The sequence below is a fragment of the Polypterus senegalus genome, chromosome 5 (genome assembly GCF_016835505.1).
Source record: "Polypterus senegalus isolate Bchr_013 chromosome 5, ASM1683550v1, whole genome shotgun sequence".
Taxonomy (NCBI): domain Eukaryota; kingdom Metazoa; phylum Chordata; class Cladistia; order Polypteriformes; family Polypteridae; genus Polypterus; species Polypterus senegalus.
This window is the reverse complement of record NC_053158.1, coordinates 40926319-40941919: the sequence shown is the minus strand read 5'-3', so window position 1 is coordinate 40941919 and position 15601 is coordinate 40926319. Positions and strand designations below refer to the sequence as shown.

General features: G+C 33.0%; 1 protein-coding gene across 3 annotated transcripts in view; it reads left to right on the top strand.

Moving 5' to 3' along the window:
• plag1 (pleiomorphic adenoma gene 1) overlaps positions 1-13276 on the top strand; it is a 37604-nt gene extending 24328 nt beyond the window's left edge. For all 3 annotated transcript variants that reach the window (XM_039754528.1, XM_039754526.1, XM_039754527.1), the window contains 2 exons: positions 2963-3327; positions 6123-13276. In XM_039754528.1, coding sequence (XP_039610462.1) covers positions 3080-3327; positions 6123-7383 — 1509 coding nt within the window. In that variant the 5' untranslated portion in view covers positions 2963-3079 and the 3' untranslated portion in view covers positions 7384-13276. The remainder of the gene's footprint in view (positions 1-2962; positions 3328-6122) is intronic.
• Positions 13277-15601: the final 2325 nt, after the last annotated feature.

Sequence of the window (15601 nt, the reverse complement as noted above, 5' to 3'; positions counted from 1 at the left end):
TTCTTGGAACTCTTGATATCATTTTTAAGATGAAATTCATTAAACAATGTGTATTACATTATACATATACTTTTTAACATCATTTAAATAATGTATACTGTTAATAATTAAACCTGTGCGCATGGAGGCACAGCAGTAGTGATGAGCAGGTGCCCCATCCAGGCATTGGTCCTGCCTCATACTGTATGCTTGCTGGGACTGGTGCAACCCTGGATGGATGGAATAATTAAACATGTACTATGAAGATATTTCCTTAAACGTTTTGAAGAATAAGTGTTCTAAGCTTACAGCTGGCTTTATAGTTATTACAGAGCTCATTGTGTGGTGATTGGTTACGTGGAAAAAGAAAAGGAAGGACAAGCATTGGGGGTTGGTACGTTTTGAAAGAGACAGTACTGCTGCATTAAATTATTTCATCGTCCCAGTAAGCATCTTGCGGGAGACAGGAACAATCTCTGGATGGAGTGCCAGCTCATCTCTACCACTGCACTACAGTGCCCCTGTTTAATACATGCTTTAATTCATTTCATCATGAAAATGATATCAAGTATACACCTTAGTATTTAAATTGTTCAGGAGCTGTAATATGATGAATGTAATGTATTCTGTGTCTTGTCGGTGTAAGAGAAAGCCCATTTAAGAAGCACATAGTAATCCACACACACAGAGCACATAGAAGACAAGACGCAATACGAAGCATTTAACATCCAGCTTTAGTTACGATGGGATCTGAGAAACTAGTAAATTTAACATTGATTAAGTTTATGATGTTCTACTTTAATGATGAAATAAACTATGAGATTAAACTGGACATTTCAACCTTTTTTTTCCCCACTGTGTCCCTATTTTGTTCTTTTCAGTGTACCCTAATATGCTTCCATATGACACTCAGATGGTGGGCTACAGCTTGTTTTTCATGTTAACCTTGATATCTGACCACTTCTTTTTTTATTTCAGGCAGTGTACAGCTTTTCTGAACTTCCGAATTTCTCCGCCACACTGTATCACTCAATCAACTATATATATTACAATAAACAAAAGAACACTAAAGGTGTAACCATATGACAAGTTGTTTACGTTAAGCTTCTTATTTTTTCACAATCTATATGAAGATTAACTACTCTTTTGCTGTTTGTTATCTATGCCTAAATACGCTTAGGAATGTCTTTGTTCAGTCAAAGTGGCTCAATAAGAATGATAGTTCACTTGCTTCTCTTCAATAGGTTGGGAGCATGCGCTGAAATAGATCTATTAAAAATACTGTATATATATATATACATATATAAATAATATAACATAACAATTTGCAGAGTCAATTCAAGACATTCTTTAAGGCATTCTCATGTGTGTCCTGATTTGTCCTGTTGTTCTTCCTGCAGTTGAAGTGTTGATACTGGCTAATGTGGTATTTAGATACAGAATGAGGCCCTTCTTTTTAACTTTAATTTTCATCTATTAATGTGTTTGCACACTCTTATAGAATGTGATGCGGTTAGTTTAATTTTTTTGGGGGTGTATGGGGGAAAAATACAAAACATTGCCTTTCTGGTTATGAAATCATAGCATTTATTTGAATTAAGTTCAGTGTGATGTTACAACTGGTGATTATGCCATTATACTGTATGTTCACTGCTACAGCAACAGGTTGTTCATTTTTTTCATTTACTCTGTCCATTTACACCTCATTTGGCTTGTCTGCAGATAGGGTGATAAACGCTTGTGTTTGCAAACATATAAAGAAAAGAACATTTTTGTTGGTTTATGTTCAGCATTCATGTGCAATATTTTTTCTAGTTCATGATTACATGTTAGCAGTGTTTTCTGTTTTCTGTATCTTGACTGTTTTTTATTATCATCAAGCTTATCACTAAAGTATTGTAAAGTAAAATTAGGAACAGATTTTTTTTTATTCAGTTCAATTGTGAATCTTACTTTAAAAATAATTTTAATCAGAAGTTACTATAAAGTCATTCTCTTTTTTTTAACAAAATGAGTTCAGTAAAAGTTTGTTGGTATATAGATCCTGCAACAGTAGGAACATTTTTAGGTTTATCAAGGCTATAAGGTTTATTTTCATTGTGGTTAAACTGCTAAATTCAGTACAATGCTTTTTTTTTTTTTGTATTTCTTCTTCTTTTTAAAAATAACATCCATGTTGATGCATCAAATATTTTTGTCTATGATACTTTGGGGAATTTTATTAAATAATATTTTCTTCCCTAAACATTGATTTCTATTCAATTAATTGCTTCAGTGTTTCCTGTAAATCCACTACACCACATCCTAGCATTCTTTTCTTACTTATGTATGCATCTAGTTCAGACAAGATGTCATTGGAGTTAATATAAAACATTATTTTTACCTGACAGGATATTTTATATGATGAATCCGACTAATTCCACTAAATAGTATAACAATGTATATCTTTCAGAAACTGGTTGAGTATAATTTTAGACAGAAGACTTTTAAAACCATTTTCCTTGCCCTCTCCTCTTTCTACTTGTATTTTTTACTCCTCATATTGTAAAGGTATAACATGCCAAAAATTACTCTAATCAGAAATATAACATTTAAACTTTATTCTTGATGAAAGCCCACACATATATAAATCCGGTTTCATATATACTGTTTCTGGTTGAATGTTGCCACATAAGTGGAAATGTATTTAAAATTTCCAGATTTCATTAAGTTGAAAGTGTTGTATTCTTTTATTTTCAGTTTTGTAAATTTATTGTAGTTAATGACTGTTTCTGTTTTGTCTTTCTAATAAATTATTAAGGAAGAAATTAGTGTTAATACAGTATGTACATAGTAGTTCAAGTCCATGTTGTCGAAAGCATTATATTTATTTTTTACAATTGTTTACATTAGCCATTCATTGGCCATACACCCAAGGTATTGTTCAGTATGTTTAGATACAATTTATGCTTAAATCTTTGTTCTTTTTATCTCCATCTTTCAGGCACTTACTCCAAACTTTGTCGACCACATGAAATTAGGGAATCTACTCCAAGCTCCAAAATTTAGAGAAACTGGGCATTACAGAAGTGTCCAGCAAGCAGGCCTGCCATAGGCTGCAATGGCCACGGTGATAACCGAAGATTTAGAAGAACTTAAAGATACAGGGAAAATCCCAACAGCTGTGGGGAAACGAAAGAGAGGTGAAAGTAGACCAAGGAAAAATTTTCCGTGCCAGCTGTGTGATAAAGCCTTTAACAGTGTTGAGAAATTAAAGTTGCATTCATATTCTCACACAGGAGAAAGGCCTTATCAGTGCTCTCAACAAGACTGCACTAAGGCCTTTGTTTCTAAATACAAACTGCTAAGGTATTGAATTCTCTTTCAAGATAACTGTGTTTAGAGTGTAAATCTATACATAATAACAGAATGCACTATAATATTACATAATACTGCTTGAATATTTCTTTATTATTGCTTTGTTACATGTAGGAAATTATATAGATTAATTTATCCAGAAATTCCAAAAAATGGTCCTTGAGTAAAATTGTGGCTATTAGTTTGTTTTAACCAAATTTTAATCAGTGGATGAATTCTGCCTTTAATTAAAATTCTTGTATAATTTGAATGTGGTGGTTTCCTGTTTCTGCACTTAGTCTGTCATTTCAGAAATATCCAACCGTGTGGGTTTTACTTTTATTCTGGGGGATACACTAGAGTGAATTAAATTATTTATCCATATTCTAGTCTAGCTGCAGAATATATTTCTGTTTATAAATACAAAATATACATTGCAGTAAAAGCACATTGATTAAAAATACTATACACATTAAATATTCTTACTTGGAAGATTTATTTCATTTCAAAATAAAAGTATTGCTCATATTGTCTCATATTAATAAGTGGCACAAATCAAATGTTGCCCAATTTGAGTTAAGGCAAGTAGAACTGTACTACCTTTTCCCTCATATTCCAAGTTGTTCTTTTAATATATTGCACAAATATGAAATTTACAGAGCTTTCTTATCACGGTTTTGATATCTACATATGTACAAGGAAATTTTACAGACTAAATTGAAAAGAGAGTGTATGATAATGTTCTCATTCTTTAAAAACATTCGAGGTATTTTTTATTGAAAGTCTAAACACTACAGAATTACTAATCTGAACAACATGTCAACGTTTTTGTGTAATCTAGTTTCACCTGACTTTTCCGAACATCATCAGGTATCAAGCAGAAACAAATTTTAGATTTTGCATCTGTATATTAAAGGGCGCTAGACCACCATGCATTCACACAAGGGCAATTTATAGTTGCCATTAAAACTAAACTGCTTTGAAATTTAAAAAAATTCAATTTTTTCAAAAAATCAATTTAACTGGGGAAAATTTTCAGCTAGACACTGAGTGGAGTTAAAAACTGCACACGCAGGGTAATACTGGTGCCTTACAATTTTTTTCGTAATTTAAAGAAATCCTAGCACAGGATTGTTACGTCAGTTGTTATAAGCCTAAAAAGCCTTTGCAGGTGAATCAGAATTATTTAACTGTGCTTTGGTTTAGGGTCTTCTGTCTGTTTGGTTTTTTTTTTCTATAGTTAATTCATGCAAAATGTACAAAATATACACAATACTGGTAGCAGCAAATTGGTATTTTATTTATTTGATGACACAAACATATTTCTAAATTAAATGATTTTTCCTCCAGACATCTAAAGTTGTATAGCAAAAACAAAATATATGTTTAGGTCTTCATAAAGGCTTTACAAAATATTTCTGTAAATAACTATATTAAACAATCATTTAGACAGAAATATGTATCTTGACCAATGATAGGAGAACACAAGTAGGGAGCAGTGTTTTTGTCTTGGCATAAATGTTTTTTGTGCTACAGGCAACCTGTCAAGAGCATCAGTTACTCTTTGAAAATTAACATGAATGGAATTAAATACGCTTATTTACTGATGGCTTATTAACACGTACAAGTTTCTATTAATCTGGACCATGAAAAAGAATTATTTTCATTAAAAGAGAAAATGCACAGCTTCAAAAATATTAGCTTGGCCAAAAAGTTGTTGTCTCCTAGCTGATAGCTTATCTATTTGAATACTTATACTTTCTTAAAGTGAAAAATGGCTTCTTGAAAACTGCCTTATGTGATATTCACATTGGGAAAAACTGAAGTGGAATATTACAATAAAATGAAAAGCCAAAGGATATGGTCCTTTGCTTGTTTTGTTAATATGATGTGCACTGTGTATGCATGTAGTGGAATTAGTGAAAATGAGTTGAGACGTTGGCTGGGAATGGAGCAAGGTACTGACTACATAACCCAGAAAAAAGGTTAATATCTTAAAATATGAATCCTTGTCATTTATTAAGAAGAAAGTAAAATTTCTTTAATCAAAGGTTTTATAACATTGACAGGTAGGGAATTTTTTAATGTACAGTATACATTAATATGAACATCAATATAGGTTTTCTGAATCTACATATATTGCATACACATGCAAATCCAGTACTATTTTGTGAAAATATTTCTGTGCTACACTATCTCCATGGTTAGTGCTCATGCCCCAGATTAACAGAGATGTGGCTTTAGTTTTCAGTCTGGTCATAGTTTGTATGTAACTTGCACATCCCACTAGGTTTTCAAAAGGAAAAAAAAAAATTAAATATCATCAAACAATGCAAATCTTCATGTTGTGTATTTCTAAATTTGACAGACTAAGAGCAAAACATTACACAGATTAAGGAAGAGGTCATTTATTTGCATGAATTTGCTTGTTTTGAAGAATATATAAGAAACATTGGTATACACAGTTGTATTTATGGTCAGAATTTGTGGTTGTGCATATTCTTAATGAACTGTTTTTTTTTTTTTTTTTTTTACAGGTAATTAAATTGCTAAATATACTGTTTTCAAATTTTAAATAAATGAAAGCAGTCTTATTTTTTTGATGATGTACATTAAAACAATAGGTTTAAAAGCAAATCTTGACATATGATTGTATAATACTAAAATTACAATTGTGTGGCTGGAAGTTTGCAATGCATATGATTGTTCATTTTAATGCATGTATCCATGTTCCAAAATAATGTCCTTCAGAACAAAGTAATTGTTTATTTAATACATCTGCTTACTGATTGTATCTGTATTTAAAGGCATATGGCTACTCATTCTCCTGAGAAAACCCACAAGTGTAATTATTGTGAGAAAATGTTTCATCGTAAGGATCACCTAAAGAATCACTTACATACTCATGATCCAAATAAAGAGGCTTTCAAGTGTGAAGAATGTGGCAAGAACTACAACACCAAGCTTGGTTTTAAGCGTCATTTAGCCTTACATGCTGCAACCAGTGGTGACCTCACCTGTAAGGTCTGTCTTCAAACGTTTGAAAGCACGGGGGTGTTACTGGAGCATCTGAAGACACATGCTGGTAAGTCTTCAGGTGGGACCAAAGAAAAGAAGCATCAGTGTGAACACTGTGATCGCCGCTTTTATACCCGTAAGGATGTTCGCAGGCACATGGTAGTACACACCGGGAGAAAAGACTTTCTTTGCCAGTATTGTGCACAGAGATTTGGTCGAAAGGACCATTTAACTCGCCACATGAAGAAAAGCCACACACAAGAACTTCTAAAAGTCAAAACGGAACCCATGGACCTTTTGGACCCCTTCTCCTGTAACATCTCTGTTCCAATTAAAGATGAATTGCATTCAGTAATATCTTCCAGTGAACTTGCCCCCAAGCCGTATGCCAATACTTTGCAACTTAACATCTACAATACCCAAATCCAGTCCATGCAGGCTGCTGGATCCACAAACCAAATGGTCAGCACAACCTTGCCTTTAGGAATGTCTTGCCCACTTGATATGGAATCAGCCATCCATCCTTCCCATCAGTTCTCTTTAAAGTATCAACTTGGTTCTACCTCATATGCCATTTCTATGCCTGATAAAGAACAGCCATTAAAGGGAGAAATAGAAAGTTATTTAATGGAATTACAAAGCAACATGGCATCTTCATCACAAGAAACTCAAGGCCCTGCTTCTAAGTTAGACTTGGATGCCCAAGTTGGGGCTTTGGATGACGTGACTGGAGATGTTTCGTTAACAAAAAGCTCTGCTTCTGCCAGTGAACCTCTTAGCTCCTCCTCACTAGATTTTTCTCAGCTGTTTAACTTCCTGCCTTTAAATGGGCCTCAGTACAATCCACCTGTTTCAGTGGGAGGTTTGGGAATTAGCTATACACAGGAGGAGGTCCTTTCTTGCCTGTCACAGCTCCCACCACAGGCCCAGGATCTACAAGATCCTAGCAGCTCTGTGGGCATGAATCCACTTCATAGTCTGCCTTCTTCTTTTACAACCAATCTAAGCACAGCTACTACGCTGCCTCGCTTTCACCAAGCCTTTCAGTAGTCTATGAAACCATTATCTCATAGCAACTTAAGGTTTTATCTTATGAACTATATCAGTGTATGTTATAGGGGAAGAAATTAATTTGATAGTTAAACTGAAATTGTTTTAAACAAATAGTTTGTTATGAATGATTGTTTTTAATATAATTTGTAACACTCAAGAGAAGGCCAATTCTTATAACCATGATTTATTTACAAAGGATTTTACACACATACTGAAGTAGTGGAATGTTTTTAGATTCATCTAAAATGCATCCTTGTATAGCACCCTTCTTGGAAGGCAAGCCCAGAACACACACATTTATAGTATAAAGGTAAAACAGAAAACTCAATGCAATGTAAGTAAATTAGTGCTGTCTGAAAAAAATGCCCAGTTACAATATGGTTAAACATATTGTTTATGTTTACTCTTTCAATGCTGGTTAATATGTTAATATTACAACAGGCTTTTTGGTCCTATATAATATTGGCTTACTTTGATAGTATTCTTAGCCCATACATTCTTTTGTTGTTATATATGCTAAAGATACTATTGTCTTCAGGGTTTTTGCCTGTCATCTTTGTAGTATGTTGATTTTTTTTTTTTTAGGTGGGGGGGGTCCATGTTAAGTTTGTTTCCTCTGGTAAATACTGTAACAATATATATAATTCTTTCAGTTACAGTATAATAGTTGTGCAATTTCCACCTGCTATAGTCAGCAATTTGCTGCGCTAAATGCAAGATTATGAAACTACTCAAGTGGAGTTCTTTCCTGCACTTACAAATTTGCTCATGCCAAGAGAAATCAAAATTTAAGAGCTTTCTTTGTGGTAATTCTCTGAATTTTCAAAGCTCTTCTTGCATATTTGTTAAATATAATGGTACTTGAATCAAAGTGTGATAAAGATATTCAGCTTTGTCAGTGGAACCCCTCCCTGCACCTGCCTTTCTATGATAGAAAAAAATGCAATTCAGAGTTTATTGGACTCACTTTTGTTAGTTTTAGTTTTTGCTAAATTTGCAAATGTTTCATGTTAGAATAATTGTTTGGCTTCATCCTTATCCCACCCTCTTCCTGACTCTGTCTGCTGTTATGTAGTTATTGGTGTAAAAATAGTGCCAGAACTCCAAGGAGAGAAATGAGAAAATGCTTGTCATACACTTCATTGTAGAAGCTTACTTTGCAGACATTTAAGTACTTTTACTATTTAGTTTTAACAACATATAATTTTTTTTTTTTGGATTTACCCAGGCTAAACTGTAGCAATATTCATCCAGTTTTGTAAATAATTTAAAAATTGAGCTCTAAAAAATTCAAATTTAAACACAAACAACTTGCATATTTGGATCTGGTTGCCTATCTGGTAGGAAGCAATGCCAGAACACTGTCCATTTTCCAGTAAGATTTATTTAGGAAACACTAAAAGATTATGAATTGAACTTTGCTATTTTCATGAAATATTTTTGTTAGTTTCTCTCCCCACTGCCCACACGCACTTTTTTTTGTAATGGCTTTCAGTGTATGAGCACAACTACATAAGCAAAGCTAACTTCTTTGTTCTTCTGTTTTTTGTTTTTTTTTTAAAAAAAAGCTAAAGGGGAGAGATGTCTCCATTTACTTTTTTCCTTAATATAACCTGCAGTCATTATTGTTTAATCGTTGTCTTCTTGGTCCGATAGCTTTACTTATGTGTATGTGGATATACCAACGTAAGGTTAAAATCAACAATGCATTTTATGAAAAGTCCATAAATATCCAGTTTAGACAGGTCAGAACAAATATTTAAATGTTATCTCTGAAGATCTTTTTTTTTTTTTATTACATTTAGTATCATACATTGTGCCTGTGTTAATTATAGCCTTACTATTTAGTGTTGGTGAGTTATCATTCAAAGCAACAATTACTTCAAACACTGAATGATCAGAAAGTAATTTCTGTATTGAATGCTTGAAACTTGAAGTCTGGTAATTAGAAGGTTTCAGTAGTTGAGGTTATGTTTTTTAAAATAGAAGCAAATATTTGAGGGCAGATAATAATTAGAAGTAATTGGCTTAGTACCTTATTAATATCTGAAGCATTTCATTTACCATTTGAACTAGTGAAGTAACTTTAAATATTTGAATCTAACAAACATTTTGTGGCATTTCATTGTCATTTAACAACATAAAAAACATGACATTAAAATAAGACTTTCTGACAAATTCGAGGAGACCATTCAGCCATTAAGCTCATTTGGTTACCATCAGTGTTGGAATAAAAGCACTCTTTACCAATTTATAGACTGTATTTAAAAGCTAAAGTAGTTTTACATTAGTATAATTTAGACATGGAAACATGATAACACTTAATGTCTGTATTGTGAATTATGCATTTGCAGGTTTTGAAGACATTTGGCTTACAAGTAGAAGTCATAAATAATGCTGTATAAATGATTCTTCAGTGGCGCTTTTACACCATATACTTTTTTTGGACTGGGGTTTCTTCTGTTCCCTTCTTACTTCAAATTTTTAAATGAATGCTTACTAATTTTAGAATTTCTAGAACATGTTTCATTTCATAGGCTTTTACTTTATGACTAAATGAAGTTAATGGCAGCTTTTGGATAGTTTCACTAGAGCACTTAATCAAGGTATATCCCTGCAAGCAATGGATTTTAAGTTACAGCATTAAATAATATGACAGCAGTTAGCAAAATGACCAGTTTGTAAATAAAGCTGGATTTATTATATTTAAAAATGAAGAGCAGTATAAGGTGATACAGATATGGGGCTGTTAGTGGGCATATTTATGTATGTATGCATTTTTTTTAACATATTTTATGTGATTATATAGAGATAGCTTTGTATTCAATACTAAAGCAGGCAGTTTATTTTTACTCTCAATTGTCTATTTGTAAAATAGAGAGTATAATGTTCTCTGCCTTCATTGAACACAGTTCTCTTACCTCATTAGAGTAAATTTTAGTAGGGGTATTTAAATTTAAAATAGAGAAAGTTAAATAACTAACAGCAGCACAATTGGGCATATTCCTGAAAAGTAGACAACCGTAATCTTCAGGATATGAAACCACATATCACTTCTAAATGCAATTTTAAAAATGTTTTTAGTACTCAGATTTTGTTTTGTGCTTTTGGTTTATGCACATTTCTTTTTTGTTTATCTCACTGCGTCACAAACCATTTCTGCATTATGACTGCACTTCTCCGACTTCTCTGTTGCCTACCAAGAAGGAGGGTGTTTTGTAGCACTTTTATACTTTGCAAAATATGTGATTCTTTTTGTAAATTTAGCATAAAACCAAACACATAAATTATCAGATTTAAACCAATTGCTATAGGCTGCTGTTGCTGCTAAGGAGTTAAAAATAAAAATAATAGTTTTGGGGTGTAAGCTAATTGTTTTTTGTATAGAAAAAAGGAAATCACATTTTTGAATGCCAGTCTTAATATTTACAGTAGTATTTCTTGTTAGCTGGTCTTGCTCTTGGCATGTTCCTTTTAATTCAAGTGATTATTTTCCTTCATAATATTAAGCTTAAATTTAACACTAAGTATTTATGTTTAAATGTTAAATATTTAATTTGTTTAGAGTAAGGAGAATGGGGAATGGCAGGTGGAAATTTGTAATTAGAATTTTTATGTTGTGTAAAGCAATGATGGGTTTTAATAAATTAAGAGTCCTATCCTATCCCTAAAATTACACACAGAAATTCTAGCTAACACTAATCAGAGCTATAATATCAGTACCTAGTGTGTCTTGTCAATCATAAGTGACACCTTGACTATCCTGTGCTGTATTTTGTTTCTTATATTACTTAATAGCCAGCATTGTAGTCTGCTCACTAACCAGCTCCTCGTGACAAAGGTTAATATAGCATACATTTGATTTGCAGCATCTTTTTAGTGACGTTTCCCACTTTCTCTACAGTTTGTCAATATCTTACACTAGACTTGAGCTAAACGGATAAGGTTCTCAAAAATAACTGCCATAAAAAAGGTCCTCAAACACAGCTTTGAGCCTCATTTGTTTTAAAATAAGGGAGTTGATCTTAGCTTTTCACACTTTAATTTCTTACAAAGTGGTGTTCACCCCTCTCCCCCTTTGTCTTCTGCTTTATGTTTCAAAAACAAAGTCATGCTTGCTTATCCTTCATAGTTTTGTAATTTGAAATTGTAATGGGGTGATTTGAAATGTCTAATTATATTCATCTTTGGGATATATTTTTATAATGATATTTAGGTTAACCTTGAGCCACAGCTATATAAAGGAAAGGTATTGTTGAATGTTGGTTTTAATATATAAAGCTGTAAGCTATTGTTTTAAAGTGGTTTTTAATATGTCCATGAATGTTTTTTTTCCTCTCTTTCTCTCCAGCGAATGTTTTGTTTTTTTTGTTTTTTTTTCCTTTAATGCTTGGTCAATGTCCATATATGGTGTATGTAAGATAGCACTTTCTAAAATCAGAAGACTGAGAGTAAACACTCTTAATATGTTTTCTTTTTTCTAAGAAAAAAATTATAAACTCGTCATGTGCCATTAGTTTTCTTATATTTAGTCTGTTAGAATGTTAATCTTTGTATATAAAATGTTATTAAGTGTAATTGTCTTTTACAGGTACACTTTTTTTAACAGTGTTTATACTATCAAAGTGTCATTTTGCTTTATTGCACAGAACCTCTGTGTCTCTCACTTGGATTATCTAATTCTGTGACATATATAGACCTCATTATAATCCCTTATGAGAAAAGCATTTTTCCATTTTAGATTCAGCCTGAGGCATTTGCTTAAACAATTACTGAAAACAAGTCACTGTAAACTTCATTTATGCAGATCAGTTCTAAAGATGTTGACAAGTTGTACTCCCATGAATTAATGAGCTACAGATCAGCATTGGCTGAGAGATTGATTTCAGTCATAGTTTGAACACATCTATGTGCGGTATATGTAAGTGGAAATGGTTGCTTTAGGAAATTGATGGCATCTTCAACTGAGTATTCTCAGTAGTAAAATGTTACTTATGGGTGTTAAATCGAATATGTAAGTGGATATCATGCTTAGCAGTAATTGGTTATTTTTTTCATTGGTTCCATCATTTTTGATGAAAACATGTTCTTCTGTAATTTGTGTTCTTTCAGATTCCTTTTATTGTATGTTAGGGTACTGCCTTACAAAGATGACCAGTGTTTCAAAACCTATTTTGAACATGATACAAAACTAACATTTTGTGAAATGTGCACAAAATTAAATACCTTAATGAGTCTTGATTCAAGTAACATCTGTAGAGTTATAAAAAGTTGCATATTTTGTTCTTATGTCTGCCCTGCAGACATAAGTGTGCACAGCCTTTTGTAGTAAAAATGTAGCTTTAACTCATTTGCTTTGATTGAGTAACACAAGACAGCTAATAATAGACACTATCAATTGTGATATTGTGATAACGGCTCAGAAAAGATGAATGTTGATAGGGAAGAGGTTTTACAACATTTTTCTTTTTTTTTTGTCTATAATATATCGCATAATAAGCACTGAAGTCGCATCCTTTATATATTCCTGTGTATTATATAATTTACATGCAGAGCGCCTTAAGGCATTTAAACACAATAACCCCTTATACTGTTCATATGCTTCAATATCTTGTTCAGAGTATCAGATTAATAATGGTATAAAACATCCATTTAAAAAATTAATGTTCCAACTTTATATTGGTGGGGAGAGGGGATAACACTTGTTTTTTAAATTACACTTACTGCTAAATTGCAGAAGTATGCCTTCTGTATGGATGGATCTGTCATTAAGCCCCTGCCTCCAGTGAGAGACACAGACTTTTTAGCAAATCACGTAAACTTCAGTATAAGCTTCGGTGGTACAAATGAACCATGTTGAATGTTTATCTTATAAACACTCCTGCAATATTTTATATTGGATCATGCTGCTAATGTACACTTCAATATTGCTCCAAATGGTGCTACAGACCTCTCTTCAGAACTTTGTTTTTTGTTGTTTTATTTTTTTAAACAAAGTGAGCTCTATGGATGAATACTATGCTTAATTGTTGTATCATATATTTTTGTACTGTGACTTTTGTAGTTTAACGGACTTTTCTATAATATCACAATGTATTCTTGTGCACTTGAGCGGAATACTAGGGCATATAATCCCTAATTTTCTGAGAATCTGCAAGTGGATTACTAATTAAAAGCAGTTTGTTTTGTAAGGAATGGAAAGGGCATGTTATGCTGAAGACAATGTGTTATTTTGTATTTGCATTTCTTTAAGCATGCAAGTTTCAGAAAGACCCTTCCTCATCTGCCTTCAGAGATTATAAAAGAGATTATGTAACTTGATTTACTGAGGAATGGATTTCTTAACAGTGGAAACTGCATTCCAGATGAATTTTTAAGTTCATCACATTTCAGAGTTGCCATCCTGTGATAATGGACGTGTGTTGCTAAACATGTATATTTTACTTAAAATGTATTTACAAACTACTGTTGTATTTGTATAAATATAGATAAAAGATTGCATATATATTTGTGTATAAGCTGTGTAAAATAGTAATTACTTTATAACGCTGCAGCTTTTCATCAACTTCCTAACATGTACGTCATCCAAAGAGACAGATTATTTATTATCTGGAGAATAACAAGATTTTTTTTTTTTTTAATATATAGTACTTTGCTGCTATTAAACAATAGAGCTGCAGATTTTTACAGGCTACAGTGTTGGCACTGTATATACTATATATAAATATATATATATATATATAAAAAAATTTAAATAAATATACAAGGATTTAGTTTATACAATGCTTGAGGAGTTGAAGTGTATAAACACAATGTATGGTATGTACTAACTGTGCTTTAACAGACTTTGGACAATGGTGGTTTTAATTTATGTTAAAAACACCACAAATGAATAAAACCTATGAGCAAACGTAGGGGTTTTCATTAGTGAATTCAGCGAATTTGCATGTGAAAATTCATTTGTGGCTGATCTATTGAAAATCAGAAGTTGCATTTAATTTTCGCTTAACATGCCAATTTATCCCTGTGAGCCTGCTGAAGAATATACTGCTCATATTTGGAAAGATGAATGTATAATCTGTCATACTGAGCCCAACTTGCATTTGTGGGAAGATGAATTAGTAACTGGAAAACAGGTTTCAAGGTTTACAAAATGCAAAAAAAAAAAAAAAATGAGAACAGTAAGCTTTAGTACTGGCTTTAAGGATGTATTGCAAGCTGTAGTTTCTGAAAAATATTTGCACCCTTGTTTCGTGTTTTTTTTTTTTTTTGCATACTTTACACTGAAGCACCAAATTTCCACAATTATTTCATAAACAACTTAATCCAGTCCCACCAGTGACAAAAACCTTTGCCTCTAAATCTCAGTAGCTTGTTGCACCACTTCTAACACAATAACAGCATCATGGACCTTCACATCTTTTTCAACATCAGCCTGGTTTATCTCCATAATATTTGGTTGTTACACATACAGCCATACTACATGCACTTCAGAACAGGTCATCCTCTGGAAGCTAAGCATGTTTGGGCCCAGCCAGTACTCGAATGAGTGACCAATCAGGAGGAAGCTTGGGTTGCTGCTGGAAGAGTTGTTGGTGAGGCCATCTGGGGATGCCTACCCTATGTTCTGAATGTGGATCTCAATGCTCCATTGCAGTGACAGGGACACTGTGCTATAAAAATGGCACAGTCCTTTGGATGATACGTAAAACCATCTCTCTGGTCATTAAAGATCCCTGGGCATCCTTCATAAAACGTAAGGTGTATCAGAATGTCCTGGCTAAATTGTCCACCACTGCCTAGTCACTCCTTTCTCCAATTGCCAAACTATCTCTCACCCCTTCACCATCTAATAGCTAATGTATGGTGATTGTAGCAAATTGGCTGCCATCGCATCATCCAGGTGGATACTGCACATTAGTGATGGTTGAAGTAGCTCCCCACCTACTGTTTAAAGCGGTCTGAGTGCCTTGAAAAATGCTATATAAATGTAATGAATTATTATCAAATCACTTTCTTTGAAAAAAATGCGGTTTTCTATTGGAACTGGGAAATCAAAATTTCTGAATTCTCAGCAAGACGTTTCAACTGGAACACCCCCCACAGTTTTGCTCAGATAGACAGGAGATCCTCACCAAACCAAACCTAAAAATCCAAGGTGACTGCACCTTGCATCAACAGAAGCAAAAGCTGTGCCATTATACTGTTGATTAGA